The 18,389-nt window shown below is 41.3% G+C and overlaps 1 protein-coding gene across 3 annotated transcripts; it reads right to left on the bottom strand.

Moving 5' to 3' along the window:
- Window positions 1–453: 453 nt before the first annotated feature.
- Btf3l4 (basic transcription factor 3 like 4) lies at window positions 454–17,835 on the bottom strand. 3 transcript variants are annotated; one of them, XM_042675346.1, is made up of 6 exons: window positions 17,701–17,835; window positions 14,354–14,420; window positions 9,247–9,360; window positions 4,106–4,307; window positions 2,931–2,990; window positions 454–1,557 (listed from the first exon to the last, which is right to left on the bottom strand). In XM_042675346.1, exons 2-6 carry the CDS (start codon window positions 14,405–14,407, stop codon window positions 1,511–1,513), a joined length of 477 nt encoding a protein of 158 aa, XP_042531280.1. In that variant the 5' UTR covers window positions 14,408–14,420; window positions 17,701–17,835; the 3' UTR covers window positions 454–1,510. The 3 variants fall into 3 exon arrangements, with proteins under 3 accessions (XP_042531280.1, XP_042531289.1, XP_042531298.1); XM_042675355.1 differs by lacking the exon at window positions 17,701–17,835 and adding an exon at window positions 17,281–17,360; XM_042675364.1 differs by lacking the exon at window positions 14,354–14,420.
- Window positions 17,836–18,389: the final 554 nt, after the last annotated feature.

Here is an 18,389-nt window from a genome sequence, read left to right as displayed (position 1 = left end):
CAGATTTCTCATGTTGTTGGTCTTGAACTTTAAATATCAAGTAAAGGTATCTACCTTGAAACAAAAGTTGGAATGCTGTAAGGTTAAGCTGCAGTTAATATAGTGATGGGCCAGAAAAATTATAGATTTTCTAAATCTTATCCTAAAATATTGTATATAATTAATGCTGATATGCAAAATGCAAGCTTTTAGCAGATAGCAAGAAGGAAACTTGAGTGAATGAATGCAACTTATCTCCAAGACCTCTAAAAAGTGAAAAAATAAATAAATACTGTGTTTTATAGTGCTCCCCCCTCAAAGCATTGTTATAAGCATGCGAGGGTGTTGTGAGCAGTTACCCAGAGGTAGGTTCAAGGCCAAGAGTAGGAGTGATGAAGGAATCCTCTTGAGGCCAGTACCATGTCATGGAATGCCCGTTTGTGCTAGAGGGTGAGTCTATGGCCTATTTTTTTCTCATTAAAAAGGACATTCCAAATGTCAGCTTTGCCAGAAAAGAGGCATTCTTGCACCTGCTCCTGAGGACAGCTAGGATACAGGATATGGCTGGCATAAATGTTTTATGGCAAGCACATGCTTTAAAAAAAAAAAAAAAAGCACATGCTATTTTAGTTTGAAGTCTACCAAACGGTAACATTGAGGAGAAATAAAAAGCTGAAGATGGAGTTGCTGTTCCTCAAGATAAGGGAACAAAAATCTTACAAAAAGAGGTACTAGGCACTCACTTAACTCTGAATGGAGAACATTCCTCTCAGGCTAGGCAGAAGGTGAGGAAGAATATTAATTACCAAAGACTGATCAGGCTATTTAAAGACCAAAAGGAGAGGGGAAATAGCCTATCAGGAAGAAAGGTAGTAAAAGAAGTTCTTCTGGGTCTGAATAGGTAGAGTGAACCTAAGGCAATCACACCAAAGATACCCAACTTGTTACACTTCAGCTACAAGGGATGGCAAAAATGTCTCAAGACATTTTAAACCCAGAAAAATACATGAAAACTATGATAGTTAACCAAGTAAATTAAAACCAGACCTCCAATGATATAAAAAACAAAACTCTTTAGATCTGAAGTCAAATACTCATTTTTCATTAATTCTGTGCATTATTGGGGGAAAAAAAAGGTAACAAGTGGAAAGATTTGTTTTATTTCTACTAGAGAAGGAGAGGATAAATAGAACTGTCTTCCAATTTGCTCTCCACTGTGAACACACATACCACACGCATACATATACATACATACACCAAAGATACCCCCCCACAAAAAGAAGAATCTAAAACCAAAACACCCTCAAACTGCACCACTACTTCATATTTTGACCAAAAGTATAGATCCTGGAAGTGCAAAATGCAAAATCAAATGACCAAAAAAATGCTGAATAAACAGCATTGTTAATATACAAAATATTTATATTACTGTACTAGTAATGTGATGCTCTCCATGTCTGTGAAACTTTGGAACCACATAGCTGATTTGTTAAATCTAGTCCATGCCAGCTTCCAAAAACCAGAAAAGATTTTAGTTTGCTTCATTCTTTGATGCTTCATCAAAATTTTCTACAAGATCTGGCAAAAAAGAAAGAAAAAAAGTAAATGATTCAAACAAAAAGAAAAAAGTAAATGGAATATCTAACTTTTAACCTCAATAAAAGCAAAATTATTACAACTAAGATTAGCCAAATTAGAACAAGGCAAAACTGAACTTGTAGCATTTTACTAATATTGACTCATTTATCTGCTTAATTTAAAACAATAGTCTTAGAAATGTTTATCATTTTTAAAATTTAAGCAAACTATGGCAAATTCCATTCTCATATGTCAATTTATAATTCCAACAGAATTTTCTAAATAACTGCATATTTTTAATGACAATGATTTAAATTTAACAAATACAAGCAATAAAGCCTTATGTGACAATTGCTGATTCTAAGTTCTAAGTGAGAGGATTTTATCCTTTTCATTAGATCCTATCCATACCATTGTAAATCAAATTAAGAACTCACAATCAACAAAATCCTAAAAGTTATCTATATAGGAAGTGAAATGAGATTAAAAGGATGTTAAAAAAAAAAAAAAGTCTTAACGGGGAGGATGGGAAGGAATGGGAAGGGGAAACAAAGGAAGAGGATACAATGCTTGATAAGAAATGTACTCATTATCTTGCCCATGTAATTGTAACCCCTCTGTAAAGTATTTTCACAATTAAAAAAAAATATGAAAAAAAAAAAAGTCTTAAGACTAAGCCAGGTGCCAGTGGTTCATGCCTGTAATCTTAGCTACTAAGGAAGCTGAGATCTAAGAAACAATGGTTTGAAGCCGGCCCAGGTGGGAAAGTCCATGAGACTTATCTCCAATTAGCCACCCAAAAGCCAGAAGAAGAACTGTGGCTCAAATGGTAGAGCACTAGCTTTGAGTACATAAGCTCAGGGACAGCATCCAGGCCTTGGTTCAAGCCCCAGGATTGGTTCAAAACTAAAAAAAAAAACCCAAAACCTAAGACTAAAGAAATCTCAGTTGTTGATATAAATTACTTTTTTAACAAGAAACGATTAAGATTCATTAATTCAATATTTTTTCCTGTAGTTAGTATATAAAATACAGATACACACACACACACACACACACACACACACACACACACACACACACACACACACACACACACACACACACACACACAGAAAGAGAGTCTGTAAATGTTACATTGTAAAAACATGTAACAATGTTAATACAGGATATATATTGTTACTTTACTGGATGACAACTCTTTATGTCAAGAGTATGTTTGACCAGTGCGTATTATGAAAGAAACACAAAATTCTTCATAATTCTGTTAAAGCTTTCATTTCTTTTTCATTTGCCTTCTAGTTAAATTTTTTGCTTAACTAAAAAAAAAAAAAAAAAAAAAAGAGAGAGAAAGAATAAGGAATGTGCTTTACCTGGAACATCATCATCCTCTTCATCGATGTCTTCTGGTTTTGGTGTTTTGCTATCCAACACTACAAAAAGTTTGTTTTAATATTAGTCATGAAAAATGAAGACCATTACAGAACACATGTAATTTGTCCTTTAATTCTTATCTAAATGTCATATAGCTGATCAGAAAAATCTAACTACTGGTCAATCTAAAATCATTTTTGTTTTTCTTAAGTAATATTAAAATCAGTAAAACGTTAAGCCGGGGGCTGGGAAGGTGGCTCAGTGGCAGAGCTCTTGCCTTGCATGCATGAGGCCCTGGGTTTGATTCCTCAGCACCACATAAGCAAAAAAAGAAAAAAGCCGGAAGTGGCGCTGTGGCTCAAGTGGTAGAGCACTAGCCTTGAGCTGAAGAGCTGAGGAACAGTGCCCAGGCCGAGTTCAGACCCCACAAGACCAAACCCCCTCCCCACAAAAAAAACAAAGAAAACTTGAAGCCGGGTGCCATTGGCTCACACCTGTAATCCTAGCTACTCAGGAGGCTGAGATCTCAGAAATGCAATTCAAAGCCAGCCTGGGCATTAAAGTCTGTGAGACGCTTATCTCCAATTAACCACCAGAAAACTGGAAGTGGTGCTATGGCTCAAGTGGTAGAGCACTAGCCGTGAGCTGAAGAGCACCCAGGCCCAGAGTTCAGGCTCCATGACTGGAAAAAAAACCAAAAAGCAAAAAAATCTCTTTAACTTAGATATACACAAAATATAGTGGCAAATGCAATACAAAGATAAATGTTATATGCAAAGTGGAATCATCTAGATAAACTAGAATAGAAATATATTATTATAGTTTGTTCATATTAGCCAAATAAATTAATTCATGATTTTTTTCATTTATTTTTAGTTTTAACTTTTTTTTCCTTTTTTTTTCCAATTATTTTTAATGCAGCATGAACACTGAAATATGAGTCTCTGATTTCCAGGGGCAAAAGATATATTTGATATCAAGACTAAAATTATCTTGGAAATTTATGAAGCATAAAATTTATGTAAAATAATTACATATTCCCTTTTGGTTGGGCACTGGTAGAGCACATCCCAGCACTATTTAAAAAAAATAAAAAAGGACTGGACATCTTTTAAGTTATCAAGTTCTTTAATTAAAGTGGGGAAGAAAAAGGGTACTAAATTACAATACTTACCTTGTCGGGGGAACTGTTCTGCTAACTTTCTGAGACTTGTTAAGCTGTCAGCCCCGAGCTGACTTAATATTCCAGGAAGCATTTCTGTGATTGGTTTAGCTTCTGCATGACCAGTAATTGCAAAGGTGTTAGCAGAGAGGGAAGCTTGGACTTTGGGGTTGTTGAAATGAATAACCGTCCCATCATCTTTAATCATGTTCACCTGTAAAATCACAAATTAAAAAAAATATATTTCACATGCTAAGTATAGCTGAACTAATAACTAAAATGTATCTTTTTTTCCTTTTTTCTTCTGTCACTTGTGGGGCTTGAACTCAGGGACTGGCCATTCACTCTCACTAAGCTTTTTCACTGAAAGCTAGTGCTCTACTACTTTGAGCCACAGAGCCACTGGTTTTCTGGTGATTAATTGGAAATAAGAATCTCATAGAGGCTGGGAAGGTGGCTCAGTGGTAGAGCGCTTGCCTTGCATGCTCCAGGCCCTGGGTTCAATTCCTCAGCACACGTAAGAAAAAAGCCGGAAGTGACTCTGTGGCTCAAGTGGTAGAGCGCTAGCCTTGAGCTGAAGAGCTGAGGGACAGTGCCCAGGCCCAGAGTTCAGGTCCCATGACCGGACCCAAAAAAAAAGAATCTCATAGAAGCTGAGCGCCAGTAACTCATGCCTATAATCCTAGTTACTCATGAGGCTGAGATCTGAGGATCATGGTTCAATGCCAGCCCAGGCAGGAAAGTCCTTAAGACTCTTTTTTTTTTTTTTTCCCCGGGTCCGGTCGTGGGGCCTGAACTCTGGGCCTGGGCGCTGTCCCTCAGCTCTTCAGTTCAAGGCTAGCACTCTACTACTTGAGCCACAGCGCCATTTGTGGCTTTTTTTTTTGCTTATGTGGTGCTGAGGAATTGAACCCAGGGACTCATGCATGCAAGGCAAGCATTCTACCACTGAGCCACCTTCCCAGCCCCAAAAGGAGGATAAATTTTTTTTTTTTTGTCTCCTAGGCTCTTTCCCTCAGCTCTTCAGCTCAAGGCTACTGCTCTACCACATGAGTCACAGTGCCACTTCCGGGCTTTTCTGTTTATGTGGTGCTGAGGAATTGAACCCAGGGCCTCATGCATGCAAGGCAAGCGCTCTACCACTGAGCCACCTTCCCAGCCCTGTCCTTAAGACTCTTTATCTCCAATTAGCCACCAGAAAACTGGAAGTAGTGTTGTGGCTCAAGTGGTACAGTGCTAGCCTTGAGCTGAAGAGCTGAGGGACAGTGCCCAGGCCCAAAGTTCAAGCCCCACAACCGACAAAAAAAAAAAAAAGAATCTCACAGACTTTCCTGCTTAGTTGACTTTGAACTGAGACCCTCAGATCTCAGCCTCCTGATTAGCTAGGATTACAGGTGTGAGTCACCAGTGCCCAGCTTAAAACAGTATCTTTGGGCTGGAAAGGTGGCTCAGTGGTAGAGTGCTTGCCTTGCATGCATGAGGCCCTGGGTTCAATTCCTCAGCACCACATAAGCAGAAAAAGCCAGAAGTGGCGCTGTGGCTCAAGTGGTAGAGTGCTAGCCTTGAGCTGAAGAGCTGAGGGACAGTGCCCAGGCCCAAAGTTCAGGCCCCACAAGTGAGCAAAAAAACAAAAAACAAAAAACAAAACAGTAAGGGCTGGAAGGTGGCTCAATGGTAAAGCACTTGCCTTGCATGCATGAGGCCCTGGGTTCGATTCCTCAGCATCATATAAGCAAAAAGAAAAAAGCCGTAAGTGGCGCTGTGGCTCAAGTGGTAGAGTGCTAGTCTTGAGCTGAAGAGCTGAGGGACAGCGCCCAGGCCCAGAGTTCAGGATCCACAACCGGACCCAAAAAACAGAAAAAAACAAAAAACAACCAGTATCTCTTAAGAAGCTATTTACACAATTATGGTTTTCTCCTTAATAGTCATGGAGTCTCAAAGTAGCAATTAGTTAAGTAATGTATATGGGTGGAGAAAGATCCTAGTAATAGAATTTAATGGTGCAGATGAACAATTTATTAGGATGGTCAAACTATAAATTGTATTGTAGAATCTACACTTCAAATTTAGACTTTTTTTTTTTTTTTTTTGGTCGGTCATGGGGCTTCAACTCTGGGCCTGGGCGCTGTCCCTCAGCTCTTCAGATCAAGGCGAGCGCTCTACCACTTGAGCTACAGCGCCACTTCCGGTTTTGTGGTGGTTTATTGGAGATAGGAGTCTCACAGTCTCTCCTGCCCGGGCTGGCTTTGAACCGCGATCCTCAGATCTCAGCCTCCTGAGTAGCTAGGATTACAGGCGTGAGCCACCAGCGCCTGGCTTCAAAATCAGATTTCTATAAGAAAGAAGTTCATGGAAGTGGTGCTGTAGCTCAAGTGGTAGAGCACTCGCTTTGAGCTGAAGAGTTGAGGGACAGCGCCCAGGCCCAGAGTTCAAGCCCCACGACCGACAAAAAAAAAAAAAGAAAGAAGTTCATATATATATAAATATATATTTTTAAACTGAATTATCTACCAAAAACTAGCTTCATAATGATATTACCCATTTTCCTATTCAATTTACACTATCAAACAAAATCAGTACAATTATCACTTGGTGGTGTAGCATCTTACTTGAGGGATAGATTTCAAATCTGTTGTGATTTTAAAGTCTGTAAGTAAAATGTCTCAAATTCCAATACTTGAGACAAATTGTGCCTACAGTGTACCAAAGAAATTATTTGTCTTATGTGAGGGTATCGGAGCTTGAGTTCAGGGCTTGAGTGCTCAAGGCTGCTGCTCTACCACTTGAGATACAGTTCCTCTTCTGGCTTTTTTTTTTTTGGTCGGTCATGGGGCTTGAACTCTGGGCCTGAGCGCTGTCCCTCAGCTCTTCAGCTCAAGGCTAGCGCTCTACCACTTGAGCTACAGTGCCACTTCCGGTTTTCTGGTGGTTTATTGGAGATAAGAGTCTCATGGTCTCTCCTGCCCGGGCTGGCTTTGAACTGCGATCCTCAGATCTCAGCCTACTGAGTAGCTAGGATTACAGGCGTGAGCCACCAGCGCCCGGCTCTCTTCTGGCTTTTTATTAGTGGTTAAACTATATTCCCAGTCTTTTGCTTGTTGAAGTCTGGTCTTGAACTCCTTATATAGCCCAGGCTGTTCTTGGAACTCTCAATCCTCCTGATGCCAGGATTACAGTATGCATCACTACCAATTATGTGATTTAAACCCCCCCCCCCCCCCCCCGCAAAAAATTGCCGGGTGCCTGTGGCTCAAGCCTATAAACCTAGCTACTCAGGAGGCTAAGAGCTGAGGATCACGGTTCAGAGCCAGACTAGGCGGGAAAGTCCATGAAACTCTTATCTCCAATTAACCCCTCAAAAACCCCATGATGGACAAAAAAGAAAAAAAAACACCAAATCTCAACTAAGCAAGCTACTTATAGTTTTGAGAATTAATAGATGTCTTAAAATCAAGTTTTATTGCTACTCCTTATATGTGATGGCACTTTTTTTTTTGTCAGTGGTGGGGCTTGAACTTGGCCTAGATGCTGTCCCTGAGCTCTTCAGCTCAAGGCAAGTGCTCTACCACTTGAGCCACAGTGCCACTTCTGGTTTTCTGGTGGTTAATTGGAGATGAGTCTCAGGGACTTTCCAGCCTGGGCTGGCTTTGAACCGAAATCCTCAGATCTCCACCTCCTGAGTAACAGAAGATGACTTTTCTAGTGTCAAAAATCAATTCAGATCCAGATGCCAGTGACTCACACCTATAATCTGAGCTACTCAGGCAGCTGAGATCTGAGAATGATGACTGAAAGACAATCTAGACAGAAAAATCTGAGAGATTCTTATCTTCAATAACCAGCAAGGAGCAGGCAATGGTACAGTGCCAGTCCTGAGCTGAAGCTCAGAGTTTAAGCCCCTGTGTTGGTACACACATTTAAAAAAAAATTAATTCTAGGGGGAACAAATTTGACAAGAAATGTACTTATTATGTTACTTATGTAACTGTAACCCCTCTGTAAATCACCTTGACAATAAAAAAAAGTAAAAAAAAAAGTAAGAAGACTAAAAGAAGTATGAAAGCAGAAAAATTAATTCTGCTATTACTTATTTCTATATTATTTCTGATGTAGGAGGCTAGCCTGATCTAAGATACCTAGCAAGACTCTTATTTTGGGCTGGGAAGGCGGCTCAATGGTAGAGTGCTTGCCTTGCATGCATGAGGCCCTGGGTTCGATTCCTCAGCACCACATAAGCAAAAAGAAAAAAACCGGAAGTGGCGCTATGGCTCAAGTGGTAGAGTGCTATCCTTGAGCTGAAGAGTTGAGGGACAGCGCCCAGGCCCAGACCGGACCCCCCACTCTTCAAAAAAAAAAAAAAAAAAAAAAGACTCTTATCTTAAAAGAGCCAGGGGCACATGGTCTAAGCCTGAAATCCTAGCTATTCATGAGGCTAAGATCTGGAGGATGTCAGTGGAAGCCATCCACAGAAGTGGAGATGGGAGATTTCCCAGAGACTACATCTCCAATTAATTAGCAAAATGTCAGACTGGAGCTGTGGCTCAAATGTGTCAGTTATGAGCAAGAAAACTGAGTGAGAGAGGCTGGGAAGGTGGCTCAGTGGTAGAGTGCTTGCCTTGCAGGCATGAGGCCCTGGGTTGGATTCCCTAGCACCACACAGAGGCCCTGGGTTGGATTCCTCAGCACCACACAAACAGAAAAAGATGGAACTGGTGCTGTGGCTCAAGGGGTAGAGCAGTAGACTTGAGCTGAAGAGCTGAGGGACAGCGCCCAGGCTCAGAGTTTAAGCCCCACGACCAACAACAACAACAACAACAAAAACAACAAAAAAGAAAACTGAGTGAGAGAGCTGAAGGCCCTAAATTCAAGTCCTATTACTGGCATAAAAAGAAAAAGAGAAAGAAAAACAATCTTATTTTACATTAAAATTCAAGATTAGTTTTATTATGTACAAATAACTAGGTCTGAAAAATATAAAAATCATTATTTACTAAAATCATTTGATTTCATGCAAAAAGCAAAATCAACAGCTTGTCTTTCAAAGACATCTGAGTCACAGATGTCTTTCCAGCTGATATTTTACTTTTGAAAAGTAGACAATTACGTGTATATGTGCTATCTGCCCATTATATTAAGTTTCAAAGTGATCATACCTCTTCAATACCAGCTATATTATTCACAGCCAGTTTTTTTAGAGAACTCTGAAGCTTTTTGTCATCAGCTGTAGCTGTCCTGTGTACCACCTTCTTCTTTCTGCGAGCTGTACCCTGAAAATAAATTAGATGTTAGCACACCTCACACCTGACAATAGCAATTATATTTTTCTATCCACAATAATAATCTTAAAACTTACATTTTTTTTTAAAGGGTAGATAAGCTTTATTTTATTTATTTATTTTTTTATTGTAAAGATACTATACAGAGGGTTACAGTTACATGAGTGAGGTAATGAGTACACTTCCTCTTGAACATTGTTACCCCCCTCCATTGTTTAAAACTTACATTTAAAGAAAGGAACTAAATAGTAATAATTTACTAAAAAAAAAAAGAACCTAATAGAAATAATAATAATTAGTAAAAAACTAAATAATTACTAGCAATAATACTACTAATAATTAATATTACTAATAGTAATAGTAGTAATAATTAGACTGTTCAGAGTTGTCTGTTAGCCTATACCAGATTTTTTTTTTTTTGGTCGGTTGTGGGGCTTGAACTCTGGCCTTGGGTGCTCTTCAGCTCAAGGCGAGTGCTCTACCACTAGAGCCACTTCTGTTTTTTTTTCTGGTGGTTTACTGGAGATAGGAGTCTCATGGTCTTTCCTGCCCGGGCTGGCTTTGAACTGTGATCCTCAGATCTCAGCCTCCTGGGTAGCTAGGATTACAGGCGTGAGCCACCAGCGCCCAGCAATACCAGATTTTAAAACCAGGTCTTGCCCGTTCTTATTCTTTTTCTTATATATTATGTCTCAAAATACTGTTTGCTAATAAAATGTATTTCATAACTTCAGAACAACTTAGTGTACTTTATAACAATGTTGAAACATAATAAGAAATTTTTCCTAAAATCCTTACCAATCTTTGCCAATACAGTCAGAGGCCTGTATAACTTTTTTTTTTTTTTTGCTGGTCCTGGGCTTCAACTCAGGGCCTGGGACTGTCTGTGACTTCTTTTTCTCAAGGATAGCACTCTATCACTTGAGCCACAGTGCCACTTCTGGCCTTTTCTGTTTATGTGGTACTGAGGAATTGAACCCAGGGCTTCATCCATGCTAGGCAAGCACTTTACCACTAAGCCACATTCCCAGACACCCCCCACCCCCCAGCTAAACTGTTAAGAATTATAATATACTAAGGAGTAAATTGCTATTATATAAGCATTCTGTAATTTGAGAATCTAGGAATGAAGAAATATCAAGTTATTACTTTAAGTTCTTAACCTATAGTAACAAAGTAAGGTCAATAAATACACAAACAAGTTAGATCATTTCAAACCAGATAAAGGCTATGATAAAACAAAAATAGACCATGGTAACTAAGAGTGCCTGGGTGGCAACAAAGCATAAAGTTCCTTTATTAAAATGTCTAGGCAAATATCCTCTGAAAAAGTGACATGAATTGAGACCCACAACTAAGGGAAGAGTGGTCCAAGCACAATGACACAAGACTAGAGAAAGTGAGCCAATATGACTAGAGCAGAGCAAACAATAAGAAGAGAAAAATAAAATCAGAAAGATAGGCAAGGGCCAGATGGAGTAGCCTAGAATACAATGGGCAGAAATTGGATTGTATTCTAATTGCAACGGGAAGACATTCAATGGTGCTAGGCATCGGAATGACTTGACCTGATTTATGTATTTATGACTAAGATTGCTGTGTAGATAAAGGACTACAATGATACTATAATGACAGCAGTCAGAATATTCCTGCAACAGTCCAGGGGAGAGAGAGCAGTGTGGCAGGAGAGACAGTCAGAGTCAGACTGTCACAGAGACAACATTTCTGATGGATTAGATGTAGAACATGAGGAAGAGAAGAATCTAGGATGATGCTTAGGATTTTGGCCTGAGCAAACAGGATGAAACTTACATTATTTATTAAGCTAGGAAAAGTTGCCAGCGCCAGTGGCTCACACCTATAGCTATTTAGGAGGCTGAGATCTGAGTGTCGTGGTTCAAAGTCAGCTTGAGCAGGAAAAGTCAATGAAATTCTTATTTCCAATTAAATACACAAAGCCAAAAGTAGAGCTGTGGCTCAAGTGGTAGAGCGCTAGCCTTAAGAATAAAAGTGTAGGGCTGGGAAGTTGGCTCAGTGGTAGAGTGCTTGCCTTGCATGCATGAGGCCCTGGGTTCGATTCTTCAGCACCACATAAACAGAAAAAAAAAAAAAGCTGGAAGTGGCGCTGTGGCTCAAGTGGTAGAGTGCTAGCCTTGAGCTGAAGAGCTGAGGGACAGCGCCCAGGCCCAAAGTTCAGGCCCCACAACCGGACCAAAAAAAAAAAAGAATAAAAGCGTAGGGACAGTGCCCAAGTCCAGAGCAGGGACAGTGCCCAAGTCCAGAGTTCAAGTCCCATCACTGGCAAAAAAAAAAAAAAAAAAAAGGAAAAGTTCATTTCTATATTGACACTTTGGAATTCTAAGTAATTTTTCACTGAAAAGAATATTCAAAATGGATTAAATTCCTAAATCAGTTTAAAAATGTAAACTGAGAATAGTCCTAAAATACTACCAAAAGCAGTCTAAATTTTGAGGGTTAAATTTCTCTGAAGCAGAAGGCATGAGGATATAGGATAGGGGTTTCAGTCTCTGAGTAGCTCCTGCAGTGGTCCTCAGGGACTAGACCTTACAGAAAGGAGACTTGGGCTATAGTCTCAGCAGCTCCAATGGGAGAAAAGAGCTCTGATGACAGGCACTGTGATGACCTCCAGCAGCTGAAGGATCACTACTTAGATAGATGGATGGTAATTTATTGTGAGGCATTCCTGATTCAAAGATAGCTCAGTTGTTGGTAGCTCAAATTCAACTTGTCTAAATGTTATCAGTCCACCAATCTTAAATTTTACAGCTGGCAGTAACACCATATACCCACTTTTTTTTTTTTTTAATGGTAGTGGGACTTGAACTCTGGGCCTGGGCATGGTCCCTGAGCCCTGCAGCTCAAGGTGAGTGCGCTACTACTTGAACCACAGCACCACTTCTGGTTTTCTGGTGGGTAATTGGAGATAAGACTTTCTTGCCCAGGCTGGCTTTGAACTGTGAGCCTCAGATCTCAGCCTCCTGAGTAGCTAGGATTACAGGCGTGAGCCATCGGCACCTGGCTACCCACTTTCTTAAAAACAGAAGCTTAGGGGTCACCTCAGTTTTCTCTCAGCCTTCATCTCCCATCAATCATTAAGCCATACCAATTTCAACTCCTAAATTTGTGCCCCATATAGCACTGCAATAGACCCTAAATTGTTCCCAATTAAACTTTCATTCTACCTTCCAAACTGCCAGAAATGACCTTTCTAAAATAGCTGCCATTTCTTCTTAAAAGTCCTTCATTAGCTACCTACTATATATAGAATAAAATCACAAGTTCCTCAGTATGGCATATAAAACTGATGGAATCACAAACTACCAGGTCATTTCATTTCCTACATTCTCTATCAATTAAAACCTCTAAACTCTGCCTGGGTGCTGGTGGCTCATGCCTATAAATCCTAGCTACTCAGGAGGCTGAAATCTAAGGATTGCAGTTCAAAGACAACCTGGGCAAGAAAGTCTGTGAGTCTCTTATCTCCAATTAGTCACCAAAAATGGAGCAACAGATCTGTTTGTGGTAGAGAGCTAGCCTTGAGCACAAAAGCACAAGGATGGCACCAGGTCCTGAGTTCAAGCCCTAGGACTCACACACACAAAAAAAACAAACTCTAAAACTCTAGTTGTACCAAACTAAAGCAAGCCATTCCATTAAATACCATATATTTCAGCACCCCGTGCTTTGGCATATGTACAAGCGACAATCCTCTTTTTTTTTTGCCAGTTCAGGGGCATGAACTCAGGGCCTAGGTTCCGTCCCTGAGTAAGGCTAGCATTGTACCGTTTGAGCCACAGTGACACTTCTGGCTTTTTCTGTTTGTGTGGTATGAATTGGAACCCAGGGCTTCATGCATGCTAGGCAAGCACTCTACCACTAAACCACATTCCCTACCCGACAATCCTCTTTTTATCCTATCTTATGAACCTTTTCATTTGACTAAGTGTTTTTCTGTTGCCTTTTTTTGGTTAGGGTTGTAGGGCTTGAATGCTGGGCCTAGGCGTTGTCCTCAGCTCTTCAGCTCAAAGCGAGCTATCTACCACTTAAGCCACAGAACTACTTCCAGTTTTCTGAGTGGTTTGTTGGAGATAAGAGTATCACAGACTTTCCTGCCAAGGCTGGCTTTGAACTGTGATCCTCAGATCTCAGCCTCCTGACTAGCTAGGATTACAGAAGTGAGCCACTGGCACTGGCCTGTTGCTTTTTTTGTGTTAGGGCCTGAGTACTGTCCCTGAGCTCTTTTGCTCAAGGGTAGTACTCTACCACTTTGAACCACAGCTTCGCTTCTAGTATTCTGGTTAATTAGAGATAAGTCTCATGGACTTTCCTGCCTGGGCTGGTTTCAAACCACAATCCTCAGAGCTCAGCCTCCCGAGGAGCTGGTATTACAGGCGTGAGCCCCTAGTGCCCAGCTCATGTTCGTACTCACCAACATAGAAAATGGGTAGGAACTTGTGGGGACATTAATAAACTATAACATTAGCTCAAACATCACTACACTTCCTGTAAACCTATCTGCACTATAGGATCATGCAGTTAAGACAAGGTAACCTTAGCACCTGGCATGCCCTGGAGATGAATAAAACATCATAGCTAGCACTTATTAAACATCGACCCAGGGCCAGAAACCATGTTTGATATTTCATAATAATTACTCCAGTGTTTAGAAGCATCTTTTAGAATTATTTCTATTTTACAGATGAAAAGTGGAAGCTCAGCAAAAATGGGTAATTTGTTCATGTCACAGAATGTTGTCAGGATTCAATGGTGGCCATTGCCACTGCACCACTGGGAGTAAGGTTCTTGTTATATTTAGATCGAGACAGATTATTTTCAAATTGGAATGTGGTTGGATCTTAATTATTGAAAAGATTTTTATACTTTCAATGACCACAAATTCAAAATACTAATACTACCTGATAATCATACATTCTCCTGTCAAGTTTTCTTATACCACACTCACCTTGCCCCCTATCCGGACCTGAGCCTGAAGTTTGGCTAACTTTTCTTGATTCATGCTGTTGATAAATCTAGGGGGGGAAAAATAGATTTGTTAAAGTCACCATTTAACCAGAGATTTAAAAACCGTTTATGTAAACAGTACTTCCTGGTTCACTGAACTTTCCATATACATTAACATCATGATCCTAAGTCCTGACTGTTCTAGCTTTCATAAACCTGAGATCTAATTATATCACAAAGGAGTTAAAAACACAAACAGAAAAGAGAAGAGCACTGTGGATGTAGCTCAGTGGTGGAATGTTTGCTTAGCATGGTCAAGACCCTGAGTTCTGAGTTCAATCCCCAGCACCATTAAAAAAAAAGTCAGTCATCTATTTGAAGATTCCTCCCTTAAAATATAGTTCAGTTCTTCAGCATTCAGTAAAACCTAACCCATTATGAAATCTGTTATCACACCAGTTTTTTCTCCGTATGACTTCTATGCAGAGAACTGACCAAATATTATTAGCAAAACCCTTCAAGTAGATCATTTTCTTCCTAATCACACTCTGTATGTCTTATAAACCATAAAGTTGTTAAAAAATTTCTTAAAGGGGGAAAAAAATCAGGCTGGGCAAATAAGAAACTCAACAATAGACTGTGTAAAGGTTAAGATATGAAACAGTCATGTCCTTTATTCAAGGTCAGATGACTTATTAATAATGGGAAAATAGAAACAAACTTCCAGACATTCAGTGATTCTGCAGCACTGCAGAATTTATTAAATACCCTGTGTTTATGTACTAGGTCACATCTGATAAGCTATTCTTACATTTAGGGTAAAATGTTTAACTGCACAATTTAAAGTACAGTTTGACTACATTAATACTAAGTAACTGCAGAGGAAGATTCTTAAAACTGCTCTCGATTTTAAAGATTTTAAGAACATAATAAAATTACAAATTCTAGCCTGGTCAAATGGTAGTCCTACAAAGGAAAACAACATTCCACACTATATAAACAAATAAAAGCCAATTTAAGTCTTATTTGACTTGTTCCATGGCTTAATAGGTCATTACTGAGATGTGGAGGGAAAGCTGTTATTAAACTTTTTTGTCCGAGTCTCTAACTCCTGCAACATCATTTCTCACATGAAAAGACATTGTCTTCTACATTTGGAAAATGAAAAAAAAATTATGTAATTACTAACCAATCTGTATTGACACTGAATTAATCTGTGTATATCTTCGCTTAAAAGCTAAAGTTCAGTTCCCAAATGCAAATTCTAACCTATGATTTCTTAGTCTTTGTCCAGGATTACATTGCAATGCTCAAGCAGCTTTTATGGGAGGAATTGTGTACAATCCAAAACAAAGAATCTTACACGTGTGTCAATCTTAGCTCTGCCACAGACTTAACACTGCTGATATAAACCTTAATTTTGATACTCAGATCATTACAGAAAAGGTCTAATACTGACTTTTCTCAAAGAATGTGGCCATGAAGATAAAGTAATAGAGTGCTTGAGGAATTTCTTGCAAAAAGGGAGTCAAGTGAAAAATGTTACAACTAAACCTTTTAGGACTCTTCTGCATTTTCAAATAACACTCCCCAAGAGATCCAATAGGGAAGTCAAAACAGAGTCCTGACTTGTTTGAAATGAAAGCAAGAGCATATTTAACTGTGTAAATAAAAATGTAATGAAAAAAAATGAAAGAATAAATTCTATTCCAGGTGGTTAAGAAACCAGAAAGGAGAAATCTTATTTCCAAGGAGTACTTCAGAGAAAAGAAATTTTAGGGAAATTAGAAGCACAAGGCAGCAGGGAAAAAAGAAATGAGCTATTTTATTAATAAATTGGGGGTAAATAGTAAATTAATAGACATAGTAAATAAAGTGATTTGGACTCAATCTATAAGAGATGTCAATTTCAGTCGACCTCAACAATCACATGGTTTAATATCCTATTATGCAGTCTTTATTGTATCTGTCACTTATGTTTTATATGATGTCATCTCAAATATCTGCTATCAACAGCAGGGTATGAATTATAAACAATTTACCTCTTTCCCAACTTAACAAAAATGAGAGGGCTAGAGGTGTGGCCCAAGTGGTACAGTGACTGCCTAGCAAGTAAGCTTGAGGCCCAGTCCAAACCCCAGCACTGAAAAAAAAAAACCCAAAACCAACAACAAAACACTAAAAAATAAAATAAGCCAAGGGTCTTAAGAGAGTTCTTTTTTACGACCCAAATGGAGAAGTAATTTCCTTAAAACTACATAATTCATTGGATTCCTTGGGGCTCCAAAGGTCATGTAAGCACTTTCCTCAAGGAGGAAATCAAGGAGGTCAATCAATACTTGATATCGGGTGCCTCAAGTCCAAGCCTTGTGGCGGGCACTTTCACACGCATCGTATTTTGCACATTTTTTTTTTTTAATTCTGTGAGGTTTCTCTTAAGAGAAGCACAGGCTGTGGAATCCGGAAGCCCAAGGTTCTACCACTTCTGGCTTCAAAGCAAAGTTACTTTACTTCTTTGGATTTGTGTTCCTCCCACTTCAGTTAAGGGCGTTACCATCACCGACTTCCCAGAGTGGCTTTGAAGGTGAAAGGTCAGATTATCCAGCCCGGGATCCGGCTCCCGGAGATACTTCCTACTCGGTAACACCGTTACCCGTCCCGGCGGAGGGGTGGGGGAACAGCTGGGGTAGAGTGAAAGAACGTGGGAACGGAAGTTGAAACCGCCATTCACTAGCTGTGTAACACATTTACCGGCCGGGTCAGTCCCCCGGCAGCGTGCTGGGGTGTTCAAGGATGGGCTCGTTTCTCCTAAAGGCAGGCCGGATGTAAACAAACACTACCGTAACTAGGTGAAGAGCGCGGCCACCGAGCGACCGGTGCCCAGGGCTTGGAGGTGGTGGTGGTGGGTGGGGAGACTGTAGTGCTAACCTCAGTTTCCCAATCTGTAGACCGGAAGGATCAAACCGGATGATCCCAGATCGGGTGTATAAAGCTCAAAGCTTCTGACATTGTTGCTGTGGTTGAAGGAGGCGGAGGAGCGGGACGGCGGGGGAGGGGTCCCCTCGCCTCCTGGGACAGGATCGGAGCTGGGGCCACAGCCTGGGTCCCCGGGCTCGCCTCCACGGAGGTGCGGTGGTGCGGGGGGACCTTCCCTCCGGTGCCGACCCCCAGCTGCGCCGCCGGTAACCGACAGGCCAAGCCGGCCGCCTCCGCCCCCACTCCCCGCGCCGCGGCGGAAGTGGCAGCCCGAACGGTTGGCGGGTGTCGAGAGAAGAGGGCGTGGGGTGGAGGGGAGACCGTGCGCAGCGGCCTATGGCCGTGGAGCGGCGGGACCGCCGGGGGTCTCACCTGAAACAGGGAGGGTCCTCCAACACCAGCACGCGGCAAGAGCAAGATGGCTGCCTCACCCGACACAGAGAAAGACAGCGGCGGGAGCGGTGGCGGCGGCGGCGGGAGCTGGAGCGGGGGCCCACGTGACACGGCGGCTCCGCCTCCCCCTCGGGGGTGGCCTATACCGGGTGCGCGCCACCCAACTACAAGGCCCAGCCTGCTCTGCGCACCCCAATATTTCTATTGGCGGCGGGTGCACGGGGCTCGCGCGGCCTCCGGGCTGCCAGCGTCCCATTGTGTCTGCCCTGGATTTCGGGGGCAAAGGGCGGCCTTGTGAATGTGCGGTGTGTGCGCGCGCGTGTACTGGATTCGGACGTCTCTTGCCCCTTGCATTAACTACATAACTGTTTAATCGTAGGAGAAAAGATGGGACATGTTGACCTATTATCGAGTGTGTGTGTGGGGGGCGGGGAATCGTGAAGACATTCTCCATCACCACAAAAAGACATACCACTCGCCATGCCTGCAGTGGTGTGTTTCCTGGAACCTTTGGTCTACCTCGTCGCTGGTGCCATCAGAGATCCTCCTCCCCCTCCCTCCCCGAGTCTGGCTTTCTTGAAGTTTGCCGCTAGCCCTGAGTGGAAGACTTTGCGGTTGCCTAGGAAACGTACGATCCAGGCCCGGCACAGCCAAACGGTTCCCCCCAC

The sequence above is a fragment of the Dipodomys spectabilis genome, unplaced genomic scaffold, assembly GCF_019054845.1.
Source record: "Dipodomys spectabilis isolate Male_0828 unplaced genomic scaffold, ASM1905484v1 ptg000002l, whole genome shotgun sequence".
NCBI classification, from domain to species: Eukaryota; Metazoa; Chordata; class Mammalia; order Rodentia; family Heteromyidae; genus Dipodomys; species Dipodomys spectabilis.
The sequence above is the reverse complement of the archived record's forward strand: the minus strand, read 5'-3'. Positions and strand labels throughout refer to the sequence as shown.